General features: G+C 38.5%; 1 protein-coding gene across 1 annotated transcript in view; it reads left to right on the forward strand.

The window, feature by feature from the left end:
* The window catches only part of LOC145981588 (adenylate cyclase type 6), a 464,667-nt gene that overhangs the window by 385,876 nt on the left and 56,112 nt on the right, over window positions 1-22,679 (forward strand). Inside the window, exons 7-9 of the mRNA XM_083114946.1 lie at window positions 6,132-6,224; window positions 15,590-15,736; window positions 18,448-18,606. Coding sequence (XP_082971072.1) covers window positions 6,132-6,224; window positions 15,590-15,736; window positions 18,448-18,606 — 399 coding nt within the window. The remainder of the gene's footprint in view (window positions 1-6,131; window positions 6,225-15,589; window positions 15,737-18,447; window positions 18,607-22,679) is intronic.

The raw sequence follows: 22,679 nt of genomic DNA on the forward strand, positions 1-22,679 counted from the left end.
CCATTTTAATCTATAAATATATTTACCTCTTGGCTGGACTTGATACGAGCGTCGACCATGCTTGAGTTTCCAATTAAAACAGGAAACGCCCGTCGAGGCACCCAATCAATAACGTAAACAGAGCACAATTTCATTATGTCCTAAATTAAAAAGTTTCCTCCTAATCAGGGGATAATTAGTAACTAAAGATTTAATTAATCTTACGCATATTTTATTTCCTATTTTTTTTTTCAAAGTTAGTTTTGTTTTTAAATTAACTTTAGAGCTTGTCACTAACATTTTGTATAAAAGAGAGGAACGTTGAGTGGAAATGTGTTTGTTTTTGTTTTCCTACTTCCGGTTTCATGCTATCACGTGGTTTTGTTCCCTGTTGCTTCGGGATAATACTTGAATGCACTGTAAAATGGCGACTGTCAATTCCTGTATATTATACGTCACAGTGAAGAACGTCAATTCCCGTATATTATACGTCACAGTGAAGACCGTCGATCCCCGTATATGATACGTCACAGTGAAGAACGTCAATTCCCGTATATTGTACGTCACAGTGAAGACCGTCGATCCCCGTATATGATACGTCACAGTGAAAAACGTTACTTCCAGTATATTATACGTCACAGTGAAGAACGTCAATTTCCGTATATTATACGTCACAGTGAAGACCGTCGATCCCCGTATATGATACGTCACAGTGAAAAACGTTACTTCCAGTATATTATAGGTCACAGTGAAGAACGTCAATTCCCGTATATGATACGTCACAGTGAAAAACGTTACTTCCAGTATATTATACGTCACAGTGAAGAACGTCAATTTCCGTATATTATACGTCACAGTGAAGACCGTCGATCCCCGTATATGATACGTCACAGTGAAAAACGTTACTTCCAGTATATTATAGGTCACAGTGAAGAACGTCAATTCCCGTATATGATACGTCACAGTGAAAAACGTTACTTCCAGTATATTATACGTCACAGTGAAGAACGTCAATTCCCGTATATTGTACGTCACAGTGAAGACCGTCGATCCCCGTATATGATACGTCACAGTGAAAAACGTTACTTCCAGTATATTATACGTCACAGTGAAGAACGTCAATTTCCGTATATTATACGTCACAGTGAAGACCGTCGATCCCCGTATATGATACGTCACAGTGAAAAACGTTACTTCCAGTATATTATAGGTCACAGTGAAGAACGTCAATTCCCGTATATGATACGTCACAGTGAAAAACGTTACTTCCAGTATATTATACGTCACAGTGAAGAACGTCAATTTCCGTATATTATACGTCACAGTGAAGACCGTCGATCCCCGTATATGATACGTCACAGTGAAAAACGTTACTTCCAGTATATTATAGGTCACAGTGAAGAACGTCAATTTCCGTATATGATACGTCACAGTGAAAAACGTTACTTCCAGTATATTATACGTCACAGTGAAGAACGTCAATTCCCGTATATTGTACGTCACAGTGAAGACCATCGGTCCCCGTATATGATACGTCACAGTGAAAAACGTTACTTCCAGTATATTATACGTCACAGTGAAGAACGTCAATTTCCGTATATTATACGTCACAGTGAAGAACGTCAATTTCCGTATATTATACGTCACAGTGAAGAACGTCAATTCCCATATATTATACGTCACAGTGAAGACAGTCAATTCTCGTATATTATACGTCACAGTGAAGAGCGTCAATTCCCGTATATTATACGTCACAGTGAAGACAGTCAATTCTCGTATATTATACGTCACAGTGAAGAGCGTCAATTCCCATATATTATACGTCACAGTGAAGACAGTCAATTTCCGTATATTATAGGTCACAGTGAAGACCGTCAATTCCCGTATATTATACGTCACAGTGAAGACAGTCAATTCTCGTATATTATACGTCACAGTGAAGAGCGTCAATTCCCATATATTATACGTCACAGTGAAGAACGTCAATTTCCGTATATTATACGTCACAGTGAAGAACGTCAATTTCCGTATATTATACGTCACAGTGAAGAACGTCAATTCCCATATATTATACGTCACAGTGAAGAACGTCAATTTCCGTATATTATACGTCACAGTGAAGAACGTCAATTTCCGTATATTATACGTCACAGTGAAGAACGTCAATTCCCATATATTATACGTCACAGTGAAGACAGTCAATTCTCGTATATTATACGTCACAGTGAAGAGCGTCAATTCCCGTATATTATACGTCACAGTGAAGACAGTCAATTCTCGTATATTATACGTCACAGTGAAGAGCGTCAATTCCCATATATTATACGTCACAGTGAAGACAGTCAATTTCCGTATATTATAGGTCACAGTGAAGAACGTCAATTTCCGTATATTATACGTCACAGTGAAGAACGTCAATTTCCGTATATTATACGTCACAGTGAAGAACGTCAATTCCCATATATTATACGTCACAGTGAAGAACGTCAATTTCCGTATATTATACGTCACAGTGAAGAACGTCAATTTCCGTATATTATACGTCACAGTGAAGAACGTCAATTCCCATATATTATACGTCACAGTGAAGACAGTCAATTCTCGTATATTATACGTCACAGTGAAGAGCGTCAATTCCCGTATATTATACGTCACAGTGAAGACAGTCAATTCTCGTATATTATACGTCACAGTGAAGAGCGTCAATTCCCATATATTATACGTCACAGTGAAGACAGTCAATTTCCGTATATTATAGGTCACAGTGAAGACCGTCAATTCCCGTATATTATACGTCACAGTGAAGACAGTCAATTCTCGTATATTATACGTCACAGTGAAGAGCGTCAATTCCCATATATTATACGTCACAGTGAAGAACGTCAATTCCCATATATTATACGTCACAGTGAAGAACGTCAATTTCCGTATATTATACGTCACAGTGAAGAACGTCAATTTCCGTATATTATACGTCACAGTGAAGAACGTCAATTCTCATATATTATACGTCACAGTGAAGACAGTCAATTCTCGTATATTATACGTCACAGTGAAGAGCGTCAATTCCCGTATATTATACGTCACAGTGAAGACAGTCAATTCTCGTATATTATACGTCACAGTGAAGAGCGTCAATTCCCATATATTATACGTCACAGTGAAGACAGTCAATTTCCGTATATTATAGGTCACAGTGAAGACCGTCAATTCCCGTATATTATACGTCACAGTGAAGACAGTCAATTCTCGTATATTATACGTCACAGTGAAGAGCGTCAATTTCCGTATATTATACGTCACAGTGAAAACAGTCAATTTGCCGTATATTATACGTCACAGTGAAGACAGTCAATTCCCGTATATTATACGTCACAGTGAAGACAGTCAATTCTCGTATATTATACGTCACAGTGAAGAGCGTCAATTCTCGTATATTATACGTCACAGTGAAGACAGTCAGTTCTCGTATATTATACGTCACAGTGAAGAGCGTCAATTCCCGTATATTATACGTCACAGTGAAGACAGTCAATTTCCGTATATTATACGTCACAGTGAAGACCGTCAATTCCCGTATATTATACGTCACAGTGAAGACAGTCAATTCTCGTATATTATACGTCACAGTGAAGAGCGTCAATTCTCGTATATTATACGTCACAGTGAAGACAGTCAATTCTCGTATATTATACGTCACAGTGAAGAGCGTCAATTCCCGTATATTATACGTCACAGTGAAGACAGTCAATTTCCGTATATTATACGTCACAGTGAAGACCGTCAATTCCCGTATATTATACGTCACAGTGAAGACAGTCAATTCTCGTATATTATACGTCACAGTGAAGAGCGTCAATTCCCGTATATTATACGTCACAGTGAAGACAGTCAATTCTCGTATATTATACGTCACAGTGAAGAGCGTCAATTCTCGTATATTATACGTCACAGTGAAGACAGTCAATTCTCGTATATTATACGTCACAGTGAAGAGCGTCAATTCCCGTATATTATACGTCACAGTGAAGACAGTCAATTTCCGTATATTATACGTCACAGTGAAGACCGTCAATTCCCGTATATTATACGTCACAGTGAAGACAGTCAATTCTCGTATATTATACGTCACAGTGAAGAGCGTCAATTCCCGTATATTATACGTCACAGTGAAAACAGTCAATTTGCCGTATATTATACGTCACAGTGAAGACAGTCAATTCCCGTATATTATACGTCACAGTGAAGACAGTCAATTCCCGTATATTATACGTCACAGTGAAGACAGTCAATTCCCGTATATTATACGTCACAGTGAAGACAGTCAATTCCCGTATATTATACGTCACAGTGAAGACAGTCAATTCCCGTATATTATACGTCACAGTGAAGACAGTCAATTCCCGTATATTATACGTCACAGTGAAGACAGTCAATTCCCGTATATTATACGTCACAGTGAAGACAGTCAATTCCCGTATATTTTACGTCACAGTGAAGAACGTTAATTCCCGTATATTATACGTCACAGTGAAGCCCATCAATTCCCGTATACAGGGTGTCTCATAAGTAATAGCGCAAACTGACACAGGTGAAAGTACACGATAATAGAAGCAAAAAAGTCTCAGTAAACATGGGTCTGCAAACGAGCCGTTTTCGAGATAATTGCGAATGTGGGGTTACAAGCCGCCACTGACTTTATTGTTTGTAAACGTCGTCCTAGTTCGTAAAATGCTAATAATGTACATATACTCACAGTCATGGGCATCCGCAGGATTTTTTCCAGGGGTGCAAGTGAGGCACATTTTCCCCCATAATAGTGATGCCCCCTCAAAAAATACTGCTTCAGTCTGAAATTATTATGTTCCTTCAACGCCCTTATAATAATTAACATAAATTACTGTGACTGAAATGAAAATATGTGTGAAATATATGCTCTTTATGTGGACATTCATTTTCCAGGGGTGCGGGCGTGGCCCCCCCAGCCCTAATTTCTGACGTCCATGGTTACAGTGAAAGCATGTAAATATCAACCTCTCTTCCACATAGCACACTCTGAACTGCATTATTGCAGGCTATAGAGGCTCTGGCGTTTGGACTTACAGCCAGCTCTGTGATGCTTGTATCCTGTCCATGTGTGTTGGTCCTCTCATCAATTTCATTCTTACCTTCGCGATTAGCCAAAACTCACAGAAAAGTCAAGTAAAATAAAGCAAATCAAGAAATCTTCCATTTTGCTCAATTGCTACCAAAAAGATGAATTGTGTTTGTATGATATCTAATTATTCATAACAACTAGTTTGAACCAGTACTTAAAAGTAATACTAAGAAATGAAAATGATATTAAAGAGGAAATAAAAAGCAAGCTTTATTTAGGAAATGCATATTACTTTCCTCTTCATAAACTTTTATCTTCTCGTATAATATCTAAGAAACTAAAACATACAAAACAGTAAACTTGGCCCCTTACATTGAAAGAGGAACACAAATTGAGAGTATTTGAAAATAAGATCCTTAGGAAAATATTTGAACCTAAAAGGGATGAGGAGACAGATGAGTGGAGAAGGTTACATAATTTAGAACTACATGATTTGTATTGATGTGCAGATAGTATTGGAATGATTAAATCATGAAGACTTAGGTGGGCAGGCCATGTGGCACGAATGGGAGAGGAAAGAAGAGTTTACAGTATTCTTCTTGGGAAGCCTGGTGGTAAGAGACCAGTAGGAAGGCCAAGACGAAGATAGAGAGATAACGTTGAGAGGAAAGAGTGGATTGATCTTGCTGATAGGGACAATGGAAGGCTTGTGTTTCTGCAGCCATAAACCTTCAGGTTTAAGAAGGCTAGAGAGTTAGTAATGACATGGATGAAGGGGCAATAAAAACACTCACTGACCCAGCACCAACCCCAATAGAGGATTACACTGTCTTCTGGCGCAGGCACCAGATCCTTGTTCGACATCAATAAGGTGTAATGCATGAAGTTTGAGAGTATGAAGTTTTGCGTAGATGTTTTACAAACATGAATCTGTAACACTTTGTCCATTCTGTGCAACATAACTGTAGACACATGATAATAATTTGTTGGGTTAGTGACGCCAACACAACATAGATGCATTAATATGTATTATATGATATTTTTATTTTTTCAGCATCTTGTTCGCTGACATATGTGGGTTCACAACGTTGTCCGATCAGTGCACAGCGGAGGAGTTGGTACGCCTGCTCAATGAGCTGTTTGCAAGGTGAGTTTTAAGTGTTGCTTAAATGGGGTTTCTGCTGTTACGGCGGCCGATTCTCATGCTGGCAAGGGAAACGGGGAAGCGACCAATGCAGCACGAAAGAAGCGCAGCAGCTAATAGAACGAGGTTCACGTAGTAGTTCCTCTCCTCGACGTCGTGACTCTCGGCACCATCGCTGTTGTCTGGTTGCTCTGCTGCGTAATCCCCGGTCCCCACTTCTCTTGCCAGAACTTGGGCCGGCCGCTGTAAGAGTAGAAAAAACCTTTAGGATAGGTAGAAATGGTGGCTACAATCGCGTCCATGTTTTTAGATTTGTCTCCAGTCTACTAGTATTGTTCAGGACAAACTTAAGGCCACTCTGATCATATCTTCCTCACGTTCGATAACCGGTGGATGCACTAAGTGATTCGGATCACAATTTAAACTGTAGGCCCAGTCCCGATTAGCATTAATATTCATAAAGTGAACTTATAACACCAAATTAATCAATGAATTATTTTCCTCACTCATAATCTTGATGAGGTTTGTGGCCACGTGTCCCTCCGATGTTGCCTATTCTTATAATGACACCTACGTGGTTATCTCATGGCCAAACGGTTCTTCAATGTTGTGAGGTAGATAAGCTGCGATATCTTTAACTTTGTCCGGAAGTATACACATATGTACAATGTGTTATCGAAATGTTCTCGGATGCTCAAACATAGTCTTGAAACCTTTTAGTGTTTAGTGTGGTTATATACAGAATGATTAAAAAAAGATATACGTATTTCAAACCAGTATGGTGTCGAAACTACTGATAACTGTACAGCACGACGCTTCCTGGTGGAAGAGAACGTTGTCTAGTTTCAATCAATTGCAGCTAGATCGCTCGTGCAGTGCTTTTTGCTTTCACGATCCCACTGCTTCAGTCAGAATGAAAATGGCGACTCAACACAGAAGGCGTTTGGTCAAGTACCTAAAGACTTGACACTTTTCAACTGGCCTCCACGGTTACCGGATTTGAATCCCTGTGACTTTTTCTTGTGGGGGTGTATTGTGGCAACCGTTTGTGTACCACCACTACCAAATGACCTGAAAGATCACTGCTGCTGTCGCGTCAGTGACGATGGACATGCTTGCCCGAGTTTGGAAAGAACTTGAGTACCGCTGTGATGTTGTTCGTGCCGCTGGTGGAGGACATATTGAACACCTTTAGATATTCGTAAGTAAGTGTCAAAACTTTCAGAGTTGAACTACTTCTATTTCTATATACCTGTTTGAAATACGTATATTCTTTCTGAATCGCCCTGTACTTGGCATATCTTGCTTTTTCAGTTCCCTCAAAAGATCTTCCCCTACAGCTCGATTGATAGGTGGGGAAAGGTGGAAGAGAAGAAATAGATTATCGGAGGGAACGAATCCAGTGCTTGGTTACACCAGATAAAGAAATTTCGCTTCTCTCTCTCTCCCGTTTCTATTTGAAATATGTCTGTGGGTTTTAATCGATATCCTCTTGGCAATCTCTCAGGAAGGGAAAGGATAAGCCGGGGAAAGTCGTTCAAGAAGAAATGCTCGATTCTGGGAGTTGGTATATCGAGACATCGGTTACGTGTTCATTTCAAGAGCGGGACGCGGAAAACTTACCAATCTTCGTGATTGTTGATGCTGGATGTTTTCAGGATTCTCAGGTGGAAGGTTTTGCTGAAATTTAGATTTTCAGGGTCCTTGAGAAGCTCTTGCCACAAACTGAAACCTGTGTAAGGTCACTTGACTCGCACTACAAGAAAAAATTGGCCACTTTCTCTTGCATTCTCCTATTTTCATTCCACTTTTCGCTTTCTTTTGTTTTCTTGTATCCTCTGTTTTCTCTGTATTGTTATTTTCCTCTGTTTCACGCGTTCTCTCTCTCTTGCTTCTTTTTATATCTTTCACTGAACTTCTATTTTCTTCTCTTCTATCTCGCTTCTTTTGTTTCTTTCAGTTTCTTTTCTCCACATCTGTCCTGCTTCTTTAATTTCGCTTCTTCTCTGTCTTCCTTCTCACTCTCTCTCCCCATCCGCCTGTATCTATCTCTCTTCATCCCTATCTCTTTCCATCTCACTTCATTTCTCTCTCTGTCTCTGTATCTTCTTTTATCTGTCAATTTATCCTCGTTCTTTCTCTATAGTCTTCTTTGCTTCTTCTCAGCTGTCTCCCTCCTCCTTAAACTGTTTCCCCAAAATACCCATTTATTAGAGGCTGAGTAAACTCCAGTCACTCCGTGAAGGGACATCTTTGAAAGTTCTCACCTGAAAACATTCACCTTGGGAATCGAACCTGAGTCTCCCGCATGGCAGTCAGACTCATTTTATATCCTTCATTGTTCCTCTTTCCTGTCCTCACTTTTCTATATTCCCTTTTCTCTCTATCTTCCTATGTTTTCTATGTATTTCTTCGTTCCTATCTTTCATTTTAATCTTTCTCTGATTTTTCTGTGTATATTTGTTTTATTTTATCTCTCTTTCTATCTCCTCGTTCTTCTATCTATCTCTTTTCTCCTTTTTCTATTTTTCTATCATTCTCTTTCTTCTTATCTTTCTATCTCCTTTTCTCTTTAACTTTCCATTTCTCCATTTTTATCTCCCTCTTTACCATTCTCTCTAGTTTTCTTTCTTCTCTCTCCGTCTCCCATTCTGTTTCTCTTTCTTCTATTTCCCTTCTCTCTCTGTATTTTTATCCTTACATTTTTTACTTTTATATTTATAACACACAAATATTGTTTATTAGAACTTTTCCTCTTATTACGATGAAAATATCATTTTATTTTTGCTTAATAATCATATATGTAAGAGTCGTTTATAACTGCCCGATTGGTACAGTCACCAATTTATTAATATCGTGGATTTATACAGAGCAATTTTGATGTACTCATTTTAACGTTTTGTAAAATTAATTTGAAAAACTTTCATTTTAACTATAAATAATTATAACACCATTAAGCCTTGTTTCCATGATATGAAAAACACAATATGATGACCAAGACAGAAATTTATTTTATTATAAAACATAAACTAAACGTAACGTTTCAACCTTCTAGCAAGGTCTTCTTCAGACTCTGCACCAAGTACAAATGTAACAAGGTACAAAACAGGACGATATATATACACAAACATTACTCCCCTCCAGACTATTAGAAAGTTGTTCTGGAAGATTCTAGCAGGTGGCTTTCCCTTGTCAACTGTACTTTCACCTAAAAGGCTAAACATTTTCTTCCATCTGGATTGGACTCTTTATCTCACGCTCCTTTTTCCTTCGTTCTTCTTCCTTCTTCTCTCCTCTTTCTCTCTTGTCCTTTCCACTCTTTCTAACACCTTCTTCCATTCTTTGTTTATCTTCAGTCCCCCATTCCAGTTCATTATGTCTTCACCTTTCTTCTCTATTTCCTTAGCCTCCTTCCATTTTCTCACTAGTATTCTCTTCTCCCATCCTATCTGCTTAGACTCATCGCACTCTGTCAAGTCCTGTTTCTCTCGTGTGTTTAAATATCGCAGGCCAAGGAAAAAGAGAAGAAAGGTGAAGAAGACACAATGAACTGGAATGGGGGACTGAAGTTAAACAAAGAGTGGAAGAAGGTGTTGGAAAGAGTGGAAAGGACAAGAGAGAAAGAGGAGAGAAGAAGGAAGAAGAATGAAGGAAAAAGAGCGTGAGATAAAGAGTCGAACCACATTCTAGATGGAAGAAAATATGTTTCGCCTTTTAGGTGAAAGTACATTGACAAGGGAAAGCCACCTGCTAGAATGTTCCAGAACAACTTTCTAATAGTCTGGAGGGGAGTAATGTTTGTGTATATATATCGTCCTGTTTTTGTACCCTGTTACATTTGCACTTGGTGCAGAGTCTAAAGAAGACTCTGTTTATGTTTTATAATAAAATACATTTCTGCCTTGGTCAGCATATTGAGTTTTTCATAAATAATTACTTAAAAACAATCAACAAATGTCGATCGAATTAACTAACTAACTCTCTAGCCTTCTTAAACCCGAAGGTTCATGGCTGCAGCAACACAGGCCTTCCATCTGTCCCTATCTTGAGCAAGATCTATATACTCTTTTCCATCCCTACCGATTTCCTTTAGGTCCATCTCAACGTTGTCCCTCCATCTTCGTCTTGGCCTTCCTACAGGTCTCTTACCATTTGGTTTCCCAACAAGAATCCTGTAATCTCCTCTTTCCTCTCCCATTCGTGCCACATGGCCTGCCCACCTAAGTCTTCTTGATTTAATTATTCTAATAATATCTGGACATGAATACAAATTATGTACTTCTAAATTACGTAACCTTCTCCACTCACCTGTCTCCTCATCCCTTTTAGGTCCAAAGATTTTCCTAAGGATCTTATTTTCAAATACTCTCAATCTATGTTCCTCTTTCAATGTAAGGGACCAAGTTTCACACCCATATAATACTACAGGCAAAATTACTGTTTTGTATATTTTAACTTTTAGTTTCTTAGATATTAAACGAGAAGACAAAAGTTTATGAAGAGAGAAGTAACATGCATTTCCTGAATTAAGCCTACTTTTTATTTCCTCTTTAATATAATTTTCATTTGTTAATATTACTCCTAAGTATTTGAATTTGGAAACTGGTTCAAACGAGTTGTTATCAATAATTAGATTTTGATTATTACCTAACACTTGGTTTCGGCCTGTAAGCATATATTTAGTTTTCTCTTTGTTAACTTCCAAACCTATATCTTTAGCAGTTTTGAAAAATATTTTAGCATTATTCTTAATCGTATTTATATCATCCCCCAGTAAGTCTACATCATCTGCATATGCTAACAACTGAGTCACACCATTTAATTTTAGTCCTTCTTTAGTTTCTTTTACCTTCCTTACAGCATATTCTAAGGCAAAATTAACCCTTTCAGATACATGGGACATATGTGTCCCATGTCTTATCTTATCCTCATTCTTCATATGATAGGGGTTACATGGACGCAAATATTATTATCATTTCTTCCTAGATATATATTATTAGTTTCAAGTGTTTTTGTCGGCAACACGTATTATTTATAATGTTTTAGAAGCATCTAAATTTGGCAAGTATATAGCCTTGCATTTTGGATTATGTTTCGTAAAATATCTTGCAATTGTTTTCTAATTCACAAATACAATTCTGGTATTTGTAATTATTAATGATGGTACAACATATTTTGATGAGTTTCTGATTACCTGCAGTGCACCTGAAAGAGCTACAGGCTCAGAAACTGATTGGGACATATATGTCCCTATGTACCACAAAGGTAACTTTCTGCATGTTTATAGGTAATTCTACAAATTCGAAAAAAAAAAAAAAATTGGTAAAAAAAAATATTTTGAATTGTATCTACATAAAATATATATTGCGTATATGTGTGTGTGTGTAATAAAATGTTATATTCTTAACGTATTTTTTTATTATATTGTCCCAGAAAGATATCAAAGCAACGTGAATTTCTTGTTTCTGGTGAAGAAATCGTGCAAGTTTTACAAGCTGAAGACAGTGACAATGAAGATAATCTCCTTCTAGATGAAGAGGATAAATTATTTTTAATTGAAGACATTGATGCAGGAGAAACTAATGTCATCATAGACGATCCTGAACCTGCAGTTACTTGTTCAAGAGAGGGATTGACAGTTTCGGACATCAAGCTGAATTCTATGGACACTAATTCTGAAAGTCCTCATGGAGCTGTTCAAAACCCTGAGTCACATAGTGCTTTCAGTGTTCCAGATTTTAAGTGGAATAGAAGATACAAGCCAAGGAAATTTAGTATTAATGAAAATTTTGATTATAGGGAAGTTGTTGTTTTCAATGTAGAAGAAAGTGGTTGTGTCCCAAAACCAATTGAAATTTTCAATTCCGTTATGAATTTCAATGAGCTAATCAAATTTGTAGTCGAGGAAACTTGCCGATATGCTCAGCAAAATGGGGTGGTTTTTGATATAAACAGTGCAGAAATGAAAGCCTTCTTAGGTATGAATGTAATAATGAGTTACCATGTTCTAACTACTATTAGAAGTTATTGGTCAAATTCAAAGGACATAACATTATGAAACAGTATATAAAGAACAAACCTATAAAGTGGGGTTTCAAAATGAGGTGCAGGTGTGAATCAGAAACTGGATACCTGTATGAATTTGACATATACACAGGGAAGAAAGGGGCAAGTCATGCAGAAGTGAGTCTTGGAGAGAGTGTGATACTGCAGTTAACAAAATCCATTTGTGGTCTTGATTGTGAAATTTATATGGACAACTTTTTTAATTCGCCTGTTCTACAGTACATTCTAGCAGAAGATAACATAAAAGCTTGTGGTACTGTACGCACAAACAGAAAAAACATGCCAAAAAAATTCCCAACAGACAAAGAAATGAAGAGAGGGGATATTTATGCAGTGAACACTAATGGTATGTCTTGCATCAAGTGGATGGACAATAGGCCATCTTTTATCTAATTTTATATCACCAATCCCAATAATAAACGTAAAAAGACGTATTCAAGGTAATTCTAAGAAAAAAAATGTTCCTTGCCCTTTGATGGTCAGAAACTACAATGAGTGTATGGGAGTTGTCGACCTTATGGATCAGAAAAAAGTTACTTATGAAGTTGACCGTAAGGTAAAAATTAAGTACTACCTCAGGTTATTTTTTGATTGATATTGGAATTAATAATTCTTACATAGTGTACAGCAAACTTTTCAAAAGTGTGTGAACAGAATCAGGGAAGTCAATGACTTCACTAGAGTTACAGTATTCGAACAGAAAGAGAATCATTGCCAATGACGGTAAGTACCAAAACGAGGTTGGAGAGTCAATTTCCTCCTAAAGCTCCAGAGCATTACATGACAAAAGTACAAAAATGGAAATGCTGTGTGAATTGAGCTAAAAGAAACTAGAAAATCGTACGAATAACATGTGCTCAATATGTAATGTATATGTATGTTGTGTGAGATTGCAACTGTTTCGAAGAATTTCATGCTTAAATATACAATGTTCATGAGTTTCCTAATAATTTGATTTATAATATTGCATTCTGAAGTGAAAAATAATTTCATATCAAGGTGTTGCTTAATTTCGCATATATTTTGTTATTTGTTACCTTTAACGTACATAGGGACAAATATGTCCCAACAATTATTTCATATTTAATACACATTTTTGTGAAAAATTTTAGTTTAATTGTCCAAATTACTCCAAAAGGTATACAAAAAGTAATACATATCATAAATATCAATTACAGTTTACTTGTGTACCTGAAAGGGTTAAAGAGCAATGGAGATAATGCATCTCCTTGTTTTAACCCATCATGAATTATAAATTTGTGAGACATATTAATACCCACACGAATTTTACTTTCTGTTTCACTGGTGCATATTTTTATCATACTAACAAGCTTCTTAGGTATTCCAAACTCTACTAATACATATCGATCGAATTACAACTTGGAAAAGTATATCTGCATAACGATGAGGCTTGGAGCACATCAGTAGTGCAAAATACAGCGCATTAGGTTTAGCCTGAGCTCTTGCATGCGCAAGGCGGGAAATGTTTGCCGTCTGCAGGAGATGTCACGTGACTCATAGGAGCAGTGTTGCAATACGCGGAAGTTACAATTCTACTAGACAAAGCTATATGTTGTCTCAATAAGAAAAATACGTACGAATCTAAAGTAGCACGCTGTCCTTCACGATCGTGAAATTCGTGAATTGTTCTACGAATAACACACTTGTCAAATTCGTCCACATCACTTTTAAGTTTGTTTCTTCTGCGTGCTTTGTTAGGCGTTACTAATCCCTTCCTAGTTACTTTGTAGCGGTCATTTTCGTTTCAAAGTACTTATTGACATATCAGTAGATGCGGAAACACGCTTTTGCATTTGTTCAACATTCAACACAAGACCACTGTCAGCTTCTTTCTTCTTAAACTTATGCACGTTAAGATAATTTTTGAACTCTAACTATAAATAACTTTGCTTTCTCCTATATTCATTCCAGTTTTCACCTTAGCTTCCTTTGAATAAAACACCCTAAGCAACAAAAGTCAACAATCACCTTACTCGTGGTAACACTATCTTCCCCTCCCCCCCCCCACACACACACAGAGGGAGGATGCATCTTTCGCCGAGGGGCTTATTCAGTGGGAGTTTCACCGACAAAATGAATCATCTGTCATTCTTTTTTCTTGAACTATCACCTTCTCAAACTGTCGCTTTTTATAAGTACCGAACACACCTACCAATAAATTCTGAAGTCGGATTATGGATATAGGTAATTGTTAAGGCAGTTAGCAACTCTGCTCTCAGTGGAACTCTGGTATCGTCGCGCTGACGGCAGGCTTCTGCGCAGCTCAAGGCCAGAGCTCAAGCTACACTACAAATATAGTTGTAACGGTAAATTTCTCGTATCGGACAAACGGCGGAAATTTGCTAGTTCATTTAATTTGAATAATTCGTACTTACGTATTCTGCATTGAGAAACATTGCTGAATGTGGCATTTCGCTTATTTCACGGAAATAAGCTCTATTTGCGACATATCGAGTAAGTTTTCTTCGTTTCTTTTTGCCTTCGGTAACACGTAAAATGGCGGTCACAGTTTCACTACCGTTTTCGGCATGCAGTGTTTCCACCCCACTGCACCCAAAAATCTACGTAGCCCCACAAACCATTGACGCATAGTCCCACGAACCATTGATACATAGCCCCACGAACCATTTCCGGTAAGGTTAGGTTAGGTAGGGTCACTATAGGTTACAATAGTTAAAAATTGGTTTGGAAAAAAAAATATGCGTAGCCCCACACACCATTCTCACATAGCCCCACGAACCATTGACACATAGCCCCACGAATCATTGACACATAGCCCCACAAACCATTTGCGGAAATGTACCTTCTTGAGTTACAAAAGCACGTGTTTGGAAACACTGACGGGCCCGTGATTACGTCATCATACACAGGCAACATCCGGCTGGAAGGAAATGAATGCAACAGCTATCGTGCATCGGTCACACATTTATATCGAAAAATAAATAATTTACCGGCAAAATTCAATGAACGATGCGAGAAAACACTTCCCCGAACTTCCACAAGTCTAAAGAAACTGCATTCGGTAAGTAATTTCTCCTGTAAATTTGAAGAAATCCGTTTGTCCGATACGAGAAATTTACCGTTGTAACTTATTTGGTTTTAGGTATGACACTGAGATGAAAAGAAATTTGACGCTTATTCCCGGTCTTGTCTTGAATTTTAAGTAATGTTCTTGGTATCGTCGCTTGTCATGTTCACTATTTAGTTCTCATTTCTTGCTTTTTCTTTGTCAGCGCCATCTCTTGGTAACTTTTGTACTCGTTGTTTCTTTCTTTCCTCAGGTTCGACCGTTTGGCCTCGGAGCATCACTGTCTGCGGATAAAACTACTCGGCGATTGTTACTACTGCGTGTCGGGTCTACCAGAGCCACGACCGGACCACGCACATTGCTGCGTGGAGATGGGACTGGATATGATCGACGCAATTGCGTAAGTTTATATGAATCTAAATTCTGTGGGGCAAGCGAACGAAAGCAAGTCCTCCGCGCAGGAGGGCTCCAGCATTGAACGCGTGCGAGGTTAATCGGATTGCATGAAGGGGCGACTGCAGCTACCAACAGCAGCCTGCACTGCTTTGCTCCTCTCACTCGTTTTCTCCCCTTATCTACCATTATGCGCCGCGTTCGCCACTGACTCCTGGGACTCTGCATAATGCGGGTGATTACATTAGAGTCCCCAGGATGTGTAGTTGGGGCAATTCCCTCCCCACTCCCTTCCAGCAAAATCTCCAGTTATTTCACCATTCTCTCTCTTTTTTTTCTTCAGACAATATATCGTTTAATGAAAACCGAGGAACATATCTCACAAAATTCGGTTTTCAGTTTTATTTATTGATTTATTTGGTTTGCTTGACTTTGCAATTCTACCACTTTTGGCTAATTGTGAAGATAAGGATGAGTGATGAAATGATGAGACGACACTCACAGAAATCGCCTACGACCAGGCCGGGATTTGAACTCGGGACCCCTGCCGTTGTATCACCACGGAGGCCGGATCAGTTTTATTTAAAGAAACTTCTCTGAAGAGTTTGGAGTCAGGTAGACATATTTCCACATCTAATCCTTAGCAGTAAGGTCAGAGCCGCAACCACTAATTTTTATAGGGGTGGGGGGCAAGTACCAGGATAAACAAACCAATAATAATAACAGTAATGGCATTATTATTATTATTACTATTATTACTAGTGGTAGTTATAGCAGTAGTATCAAAGACGTTATTATGCTCATAAATTATGCCAAAAGGGGGTGGGGTAGAAGTTTGTGCTACAGCATTTATTTGGAACAAACGATTTGAAATATTTTTTCAACACGTTCAATTTCACATTAGCTAATAATGGAAAACAAGCACACAAACTGTATTTTTGAATGGTAGAAAATGAATGATAAATGCATTCCGAATATAATTATTTTTGTACATGTATAATTTTCATGTACAAGATACGTCTTACACATATGCAACATGGAGTGACATAAAATAAGAAAAATACATATGAAACATGCTGACACTAAATTGTGTACGTATTCAAAGTTTATTCAATATGTATATACACCACACATATTATTGAAATCCATTACAGAAAAGAAGGAAAATGCGAGCAAGAGAATTTTTAGATCCAGTTTTTGCAACTGAAAACAATTTTGATTTAATAGGGCGCAAATAATTCCACGGGGTGCCATGGAATTATCTCCCTAGCTACGGCTCTGAACTTGACGACACTGAGAAAAGCAGGCACTGCGAGCGAAGCGAACAAGAAAATTCTACGAAATGTATTTTTATTTGCATTAAATTTTAAATCGAGGGGGCAATTGCTCCTCTGTGTCCCCTCCAGGTGCCCTTGGCCGTCAATGTTTGCCTCCCTAGAATTGACTTCCGTCGAAGTTTTTTGGGGGAATGCTTCCTGCCCGCCTGTAGTTTAGCCACTGAGTAAGATGGAGTCACGTATCACTAATTAACTGACTCTTTTTAAGAGTCAGACATAACCCTAAGAATACATTATTTCCTCTGTCCTGTAAATTTAATACATTGGAGTACGTACGTCCCTCTGGTTTTCATGTTCCTTCGTGCACCCTCTGTTTTCTTCTACCTCGCTGACAATGTAGGGCGTAAATTGTACTGTTTACGAGCTAGTAAAAAGATCCTTGCTGAGGCCGGCGTCAATTGTTGCAAGCATCAATGCATTCATTTTGATAACAGATGTTTTTTGTAAGGCTGTTTTTCTGTCAAAGTCCTGAAAGTTTACTTTTATTATATTTTTGTTATGTTAATTACAAATATGGCTTCAACTTTGTTATTAATTATGGTAAACTAATTGAATGTTTCCACCCCTCCGAAGGTCGGTTCTGCGTCCGCCCTTGGCTTATTAGTAGGGAGACAAATTTATGGTAAATAAAAACTGAGGAGAGCGGTAAATAAAATGTTAGATCAGCGGTATATACCAGCAGTGGAAAAAAAATGGCACACACTTTTTCATTATGAGAGGAAACAACATACAAAAGAGCTATAAATTGATAAACTACTTCATTTTTATATACTGTACACATGCACAAGTACTTAGCTGTCCAACCAAAAAGAAAACATCAACACAAAATCACTTCATTCCTAAATTGCATATTCAGGGGAAGAAAGGAATGCAGCTTGACAGGGAGCGAAGTTTTCGAACTGAGATTATGTGCATGGGAAATCCAAATTTGCAGCGTCTTCCTGATGTGATCGAAGATAAAACGTTCTTCAGCTGCAAGTGGTAGGTAACTTTAGGCAAACGTTTCGTTACAAATCGACAGTTTGCGCGCACAACCTAGATTGCCGGTTGTTGCGTGTTTTCTACTTAATTTGATGATATTTCACGGTTATTTCGCGAAAAAGCGTTCATTTCGTGGAAAAGCATACATTTCGCATTACTTCGCGAATAAAACTCATGCATATTTCATCATTGGGGGTGTAGTTACGTGCAGAATGTTCAAAATTGCATCTTTCTTTCACATTTCGCGATTTCGCGCATCGCGAAAATTCAATGTCCCTACTTATTAGGTTATTTCGAGCCGAAAACAAGTCATCCAATACTATTTTAAAAGATTTGTATATGTGAGTGACAGAATTCATCACTCTAATGTTGGTGGTCAATAATTATGTCTCTTTTTCAGGTTGGTGAGGGAAGTCATGGGTGTCAATGTGAACATGAGAGTAGGCATTCACACCGGAAGAGTCCACTGCGGTGTTCTTGGACTCCGAAAATGGCAGTTTGACGTATGGTCCAATGACGTCACCTTGGCTAACTATATGGAGAGCGGAGGTATACCTGGGTAAGTTATTCGCAGTGCTGTCTATGTTCATTTGTTACAAGGAACCAGAGAAAATTGAACTTCTTTTTTTTTTAAGATATGTTGGTTTTCAAAGGGATTTTCTTGTATTGCAGTCGAACCTACAACGAAATTCCATAGTTTCAAGTAGTTGCCGGCTTAACAATAGGGAGGCAGTGGCGGGGATTGGGTTCGAAAACTGGGGGGTGGGGCTAGAATGTGGCAAAAGTGGGGGGCAACTGCCCCCTCGCCCCCTAATCGTCACAAGTTGGAGGCAAAATTTCACATTTTTGATTCACGTCCTTTCAGCATTGCGTTTGAAGGAAAATAATTGTTTCAAAGTTTCAATTTGAACAAATTAAATATATCTGCAATGCAGGAAAAAATACACAGACACATGCATATGAATAAATAAATACATAAATACATAAACTTATGGCAAAATTAAATAAGTAAGACTTATGTGGGCAGGCCATGTGCCTCGGATAGGAGAGGAAAGAGGAGTTTGCAGGATTGTTATTGGTAAACCTGATGGTAAGAGACCTGTAGGAAGGCCAAGATGAAGATGGAGGGAAAATGTTGAGATGGACCTAAAGGAAATCGGTGAGGATGGAAAAGATTGGATTGATCTTACCCAGGATAGTGTTGCTGCAGCCATAAACCTTCGGGTTTAAGGATAGAGAGTTGCTTAGTTTCTTTATGGCAAAAATTTCCAATATCTCACGAAGCAGATTTTTGCCTCCATCGCACAATCGAATACAAAAACCATTTGTGTTGTAATTATTTCAGTGATAGACCATTATTTTCTCTCATTGTCTGCATTATATCTTGATGCATGGCAGACATGTCCTATACATTTCTTTAGCGTCGTTCTTCACTGTGCTTGAAACTTCTGTGGTTGCTAAGCAACACAGAATGGAATTATTTCTCCTCGGGTAATTTAATAAAAATAAAGGCATATACCCGTCGTGTTGATCCAACGCAGATGTGCTGTTTCATATGTTACCGAAGTAGCCAGGGGCGTATAGTTACGGAGTGAAGAAAAAGGCAGTTCCAACATTGGTGATATGTACCGTGGCTGTTATATTGTTATCAGCTCCAGTAGCCGCAGGAACCAGACAGATTTCTTACTCATATGGTTGGTACTTTATCTTTGATAGTGTGAAATCTGAAATTTTATAAAATAGTTCGAGACAATAATATTAACTAATTGAAACGATACAGGGTGTACACAAACGAATATCGGAGTTCTAAACCTGTATATTTTCTATGCTATACACATTACAAATATGAACCATATATGAAATGAAAGAGTAACTCGCCACGTTTCGATTCTACGCATGCGCAAAATTTGTTTCCTAACTCTGCCGCTTGGCGGAGCCATTCGTAAAGATAGCGACTCCAGAGCAGTGATGTGCCGTAGACTATAAGTTTACGTCTACATGCGTTGTCTACACGTAATCTACACGTAGATTACATTGGGTTGTAGTTTACTTTGACTACGTAGACAATCTAAAGTGCATTAAAATTAATTTTCAAGGATTTCATGAAAGGAAAGTGACATTTTCACCTGTATTGGTTCCTAACGAAATGAAAAGAATCCCATTTACAACAAAATTTCTCTTCTCTTCTATCATCAACTATGGAAGAAGATAAATAGTATGCAAAAAGCAACAACAGATGGCAGTCGTGAGGCAAGAGTTGTCTTTTTCCCATAAATCACTAGTATATTTCCCATATTAGGTTTCTTCCTAGGTGAGAAATTGTTTGAATTTGGAAGAAAGAGTATGAAAAGTTCTTCTCACACATCAGCAACTGATACGTAGTACAATTTTATTAAAATTCCAAGGCGCCCTTTGCTAAGTTATCACTTTTCGCCATGTTGTTTACATAAATTACGTCATCTACGTGTATAAAATAGTCTACGTGTAGAATGTAGACTATCGTTGTTTACGCGTATACGCACATCACTGCTCCAGAGCGTATGTCTTTTTGTGTGTTGGAACTCGCGAAGTCTAATTCAGTTGTTACAGTTCAATGGGCATCAGGAGAAGGTGGAAAGCTTCAGAACGCTTTCACTCGCAGTCCTAGAAAATCTGTGCGGCGGGCGAGTCAAGAACTAGAATGCCAACAATGACAGTGTAGAAAGTGTTAAGGGAAAAACTTCAAATGAGACCTTACCGTCTGCAGCTATTACATGCCCTAAAGCCTGCAGATCATTTGGCTCGTAGGAACTTCTGCACACAAATTCTTAATCAAGAATATGACGATTTTCTTAGTCGTGTGATTTTCAGCGATGAATCCACATTTCATCTAAGTCGAAAAGTGAACACACAGACGGGGGGGTCACGTCCAAATCTTCGCCGATACGCCCGTTGAACAGTAACAACTGAATTAGACCTCGCGAGTGACTTACGCTCTGGCGTCGCCATCTTTACGAATGGCTCCGCCAAGCGGCAGAGTTAGGAAACAAATTTTGCGCATGCGTAGAATCGAAACTTGGTGAGCTACTCTATCATTTCATATATGGTTCATATTTGTAATGTGTATAGCATAGAAAATATACAAGTTTAGAACTACGATATTCATTTGTGTACACCCTGTATTAAGGAGGAAATTCCAAGTAGGCTTAATTCAGCCGGCGCTCGTGGCGAAGTGGTTAGCGCATCGCGCTACGACGCCAGGGGTACCGGGTTCGAATCCCGGCCTGGGCATGGATGTTTGTGAGTGTCCATTTATCAAAAATATAAACATATGTAAATTTTATTTTATTGCACTACTATAGCTCTTTTCAGATCTTACGGCGGGCGCTCTAGAGAAGTGGGGAGCGGGGATTTCGTCGCAGACCAACCACAGAACAGCAGTGGCGCCGAAAGATACGACGTGGTGGAAATAAGTACTAGGTGAACCTCGTTCTACAGGCTGCTGCGATTCTTATTGCGCTGGATTGGTAACTTCCCCGCTCCCCACTTCCCTTGCCAGCTTCTAGAGCGCCCGCCGTAAGAACTGAAAAGAACTATAGCATAGCAGACAGGCAACATGTCCACATTTCACTACAAAATCTTATTTACTGCAGACAGGGAACTAGTCAGGGACAAGTTCCCTTTCTGCAGTAAACGGAAAATTGAAGGCTTTGCCATGTCCATTGTTATGGAGCGAACAGGTGTCATTTCTGCGGTAAACGATCCATTGAGTTATTACAAACCATTATCGTTACAAAAAAGGTAATGTGTAAATATTGGACTACTTGTCTTTCTGCAGTAAGCGATTCATATGTCTTAACTGTAAACCAAGCCTATTTCTGGTACGCTGAAAGAATATTGGTCCACAGCAGTTGTGGTTTATCGCCTCAAACTTGTATAATTGAAAGCATCAATATAGATAGAGGAAATGGATAACAGGGGAATCGAAATTTCGCTGATCTGACGCCCTGGTTTATTTTAAAGGCACCAGGGCACTGAGCACCTACCCCCTGATTGTATTCGGGTGGAGGAGATTGGGCGTCTTCAGGGGTTCGCCCCTTTTCCTTTTCTTCTTGTCCATTCATCAATTTCATCAATCAATCAATCAGATAATGCACTTTACTTTTCTGCCCCTATCTCGACTAATATCAAGGAATACAAAGGCTATTCTATACATATAGGACAGTGATTATCTGTATGGATGAAAACACTGAAAAGAGGAACATAAAATGACCTTTCCTATGGCCTGGTGGTATGTTCAATATCCTGTGGAGGCATATAGTGGTTCGTATCCTAGTTTAAGCTGCAGGTCTAGCCCATATTACCTTATCTGTGGACAAAACTGGACTTAAAATAAATCTCAAGGACCATGCATGAAGAGTCTTTTAAAATAGAATCTTAAGAAAGATATTTGGGCCTACAGGAGGTGAAACAACAATGGTGTGGACACTGTACTCCATAATATACATTCACCCCCTGATATTATTACGAAAATTAAATCAATAAGACTTAAAGTGTAAATCACCAAACCTGAGACCTTCTGTAAACAAACCGTCTCAGCGATTCGATGTATCACTCCGCGTCAGCTGATTCATGACCTCCGAATACCGCATA

Source organism: Lepisma saccharinum, chromosome 29, assembly GCF_977018435.1.
Source record: "Lepisma saccharinum chromosome 29, izLepSacc3.1, whole genome shotgun sequence".
In the NCBI taxonomy this organism is placed as follows: domain Eukaryota; kingdom Metazoa; phylum Arthropoda; class Insecta; order Zygentoma; family Lepismatidae; genus Lepisma; species Lepisma saccharinum.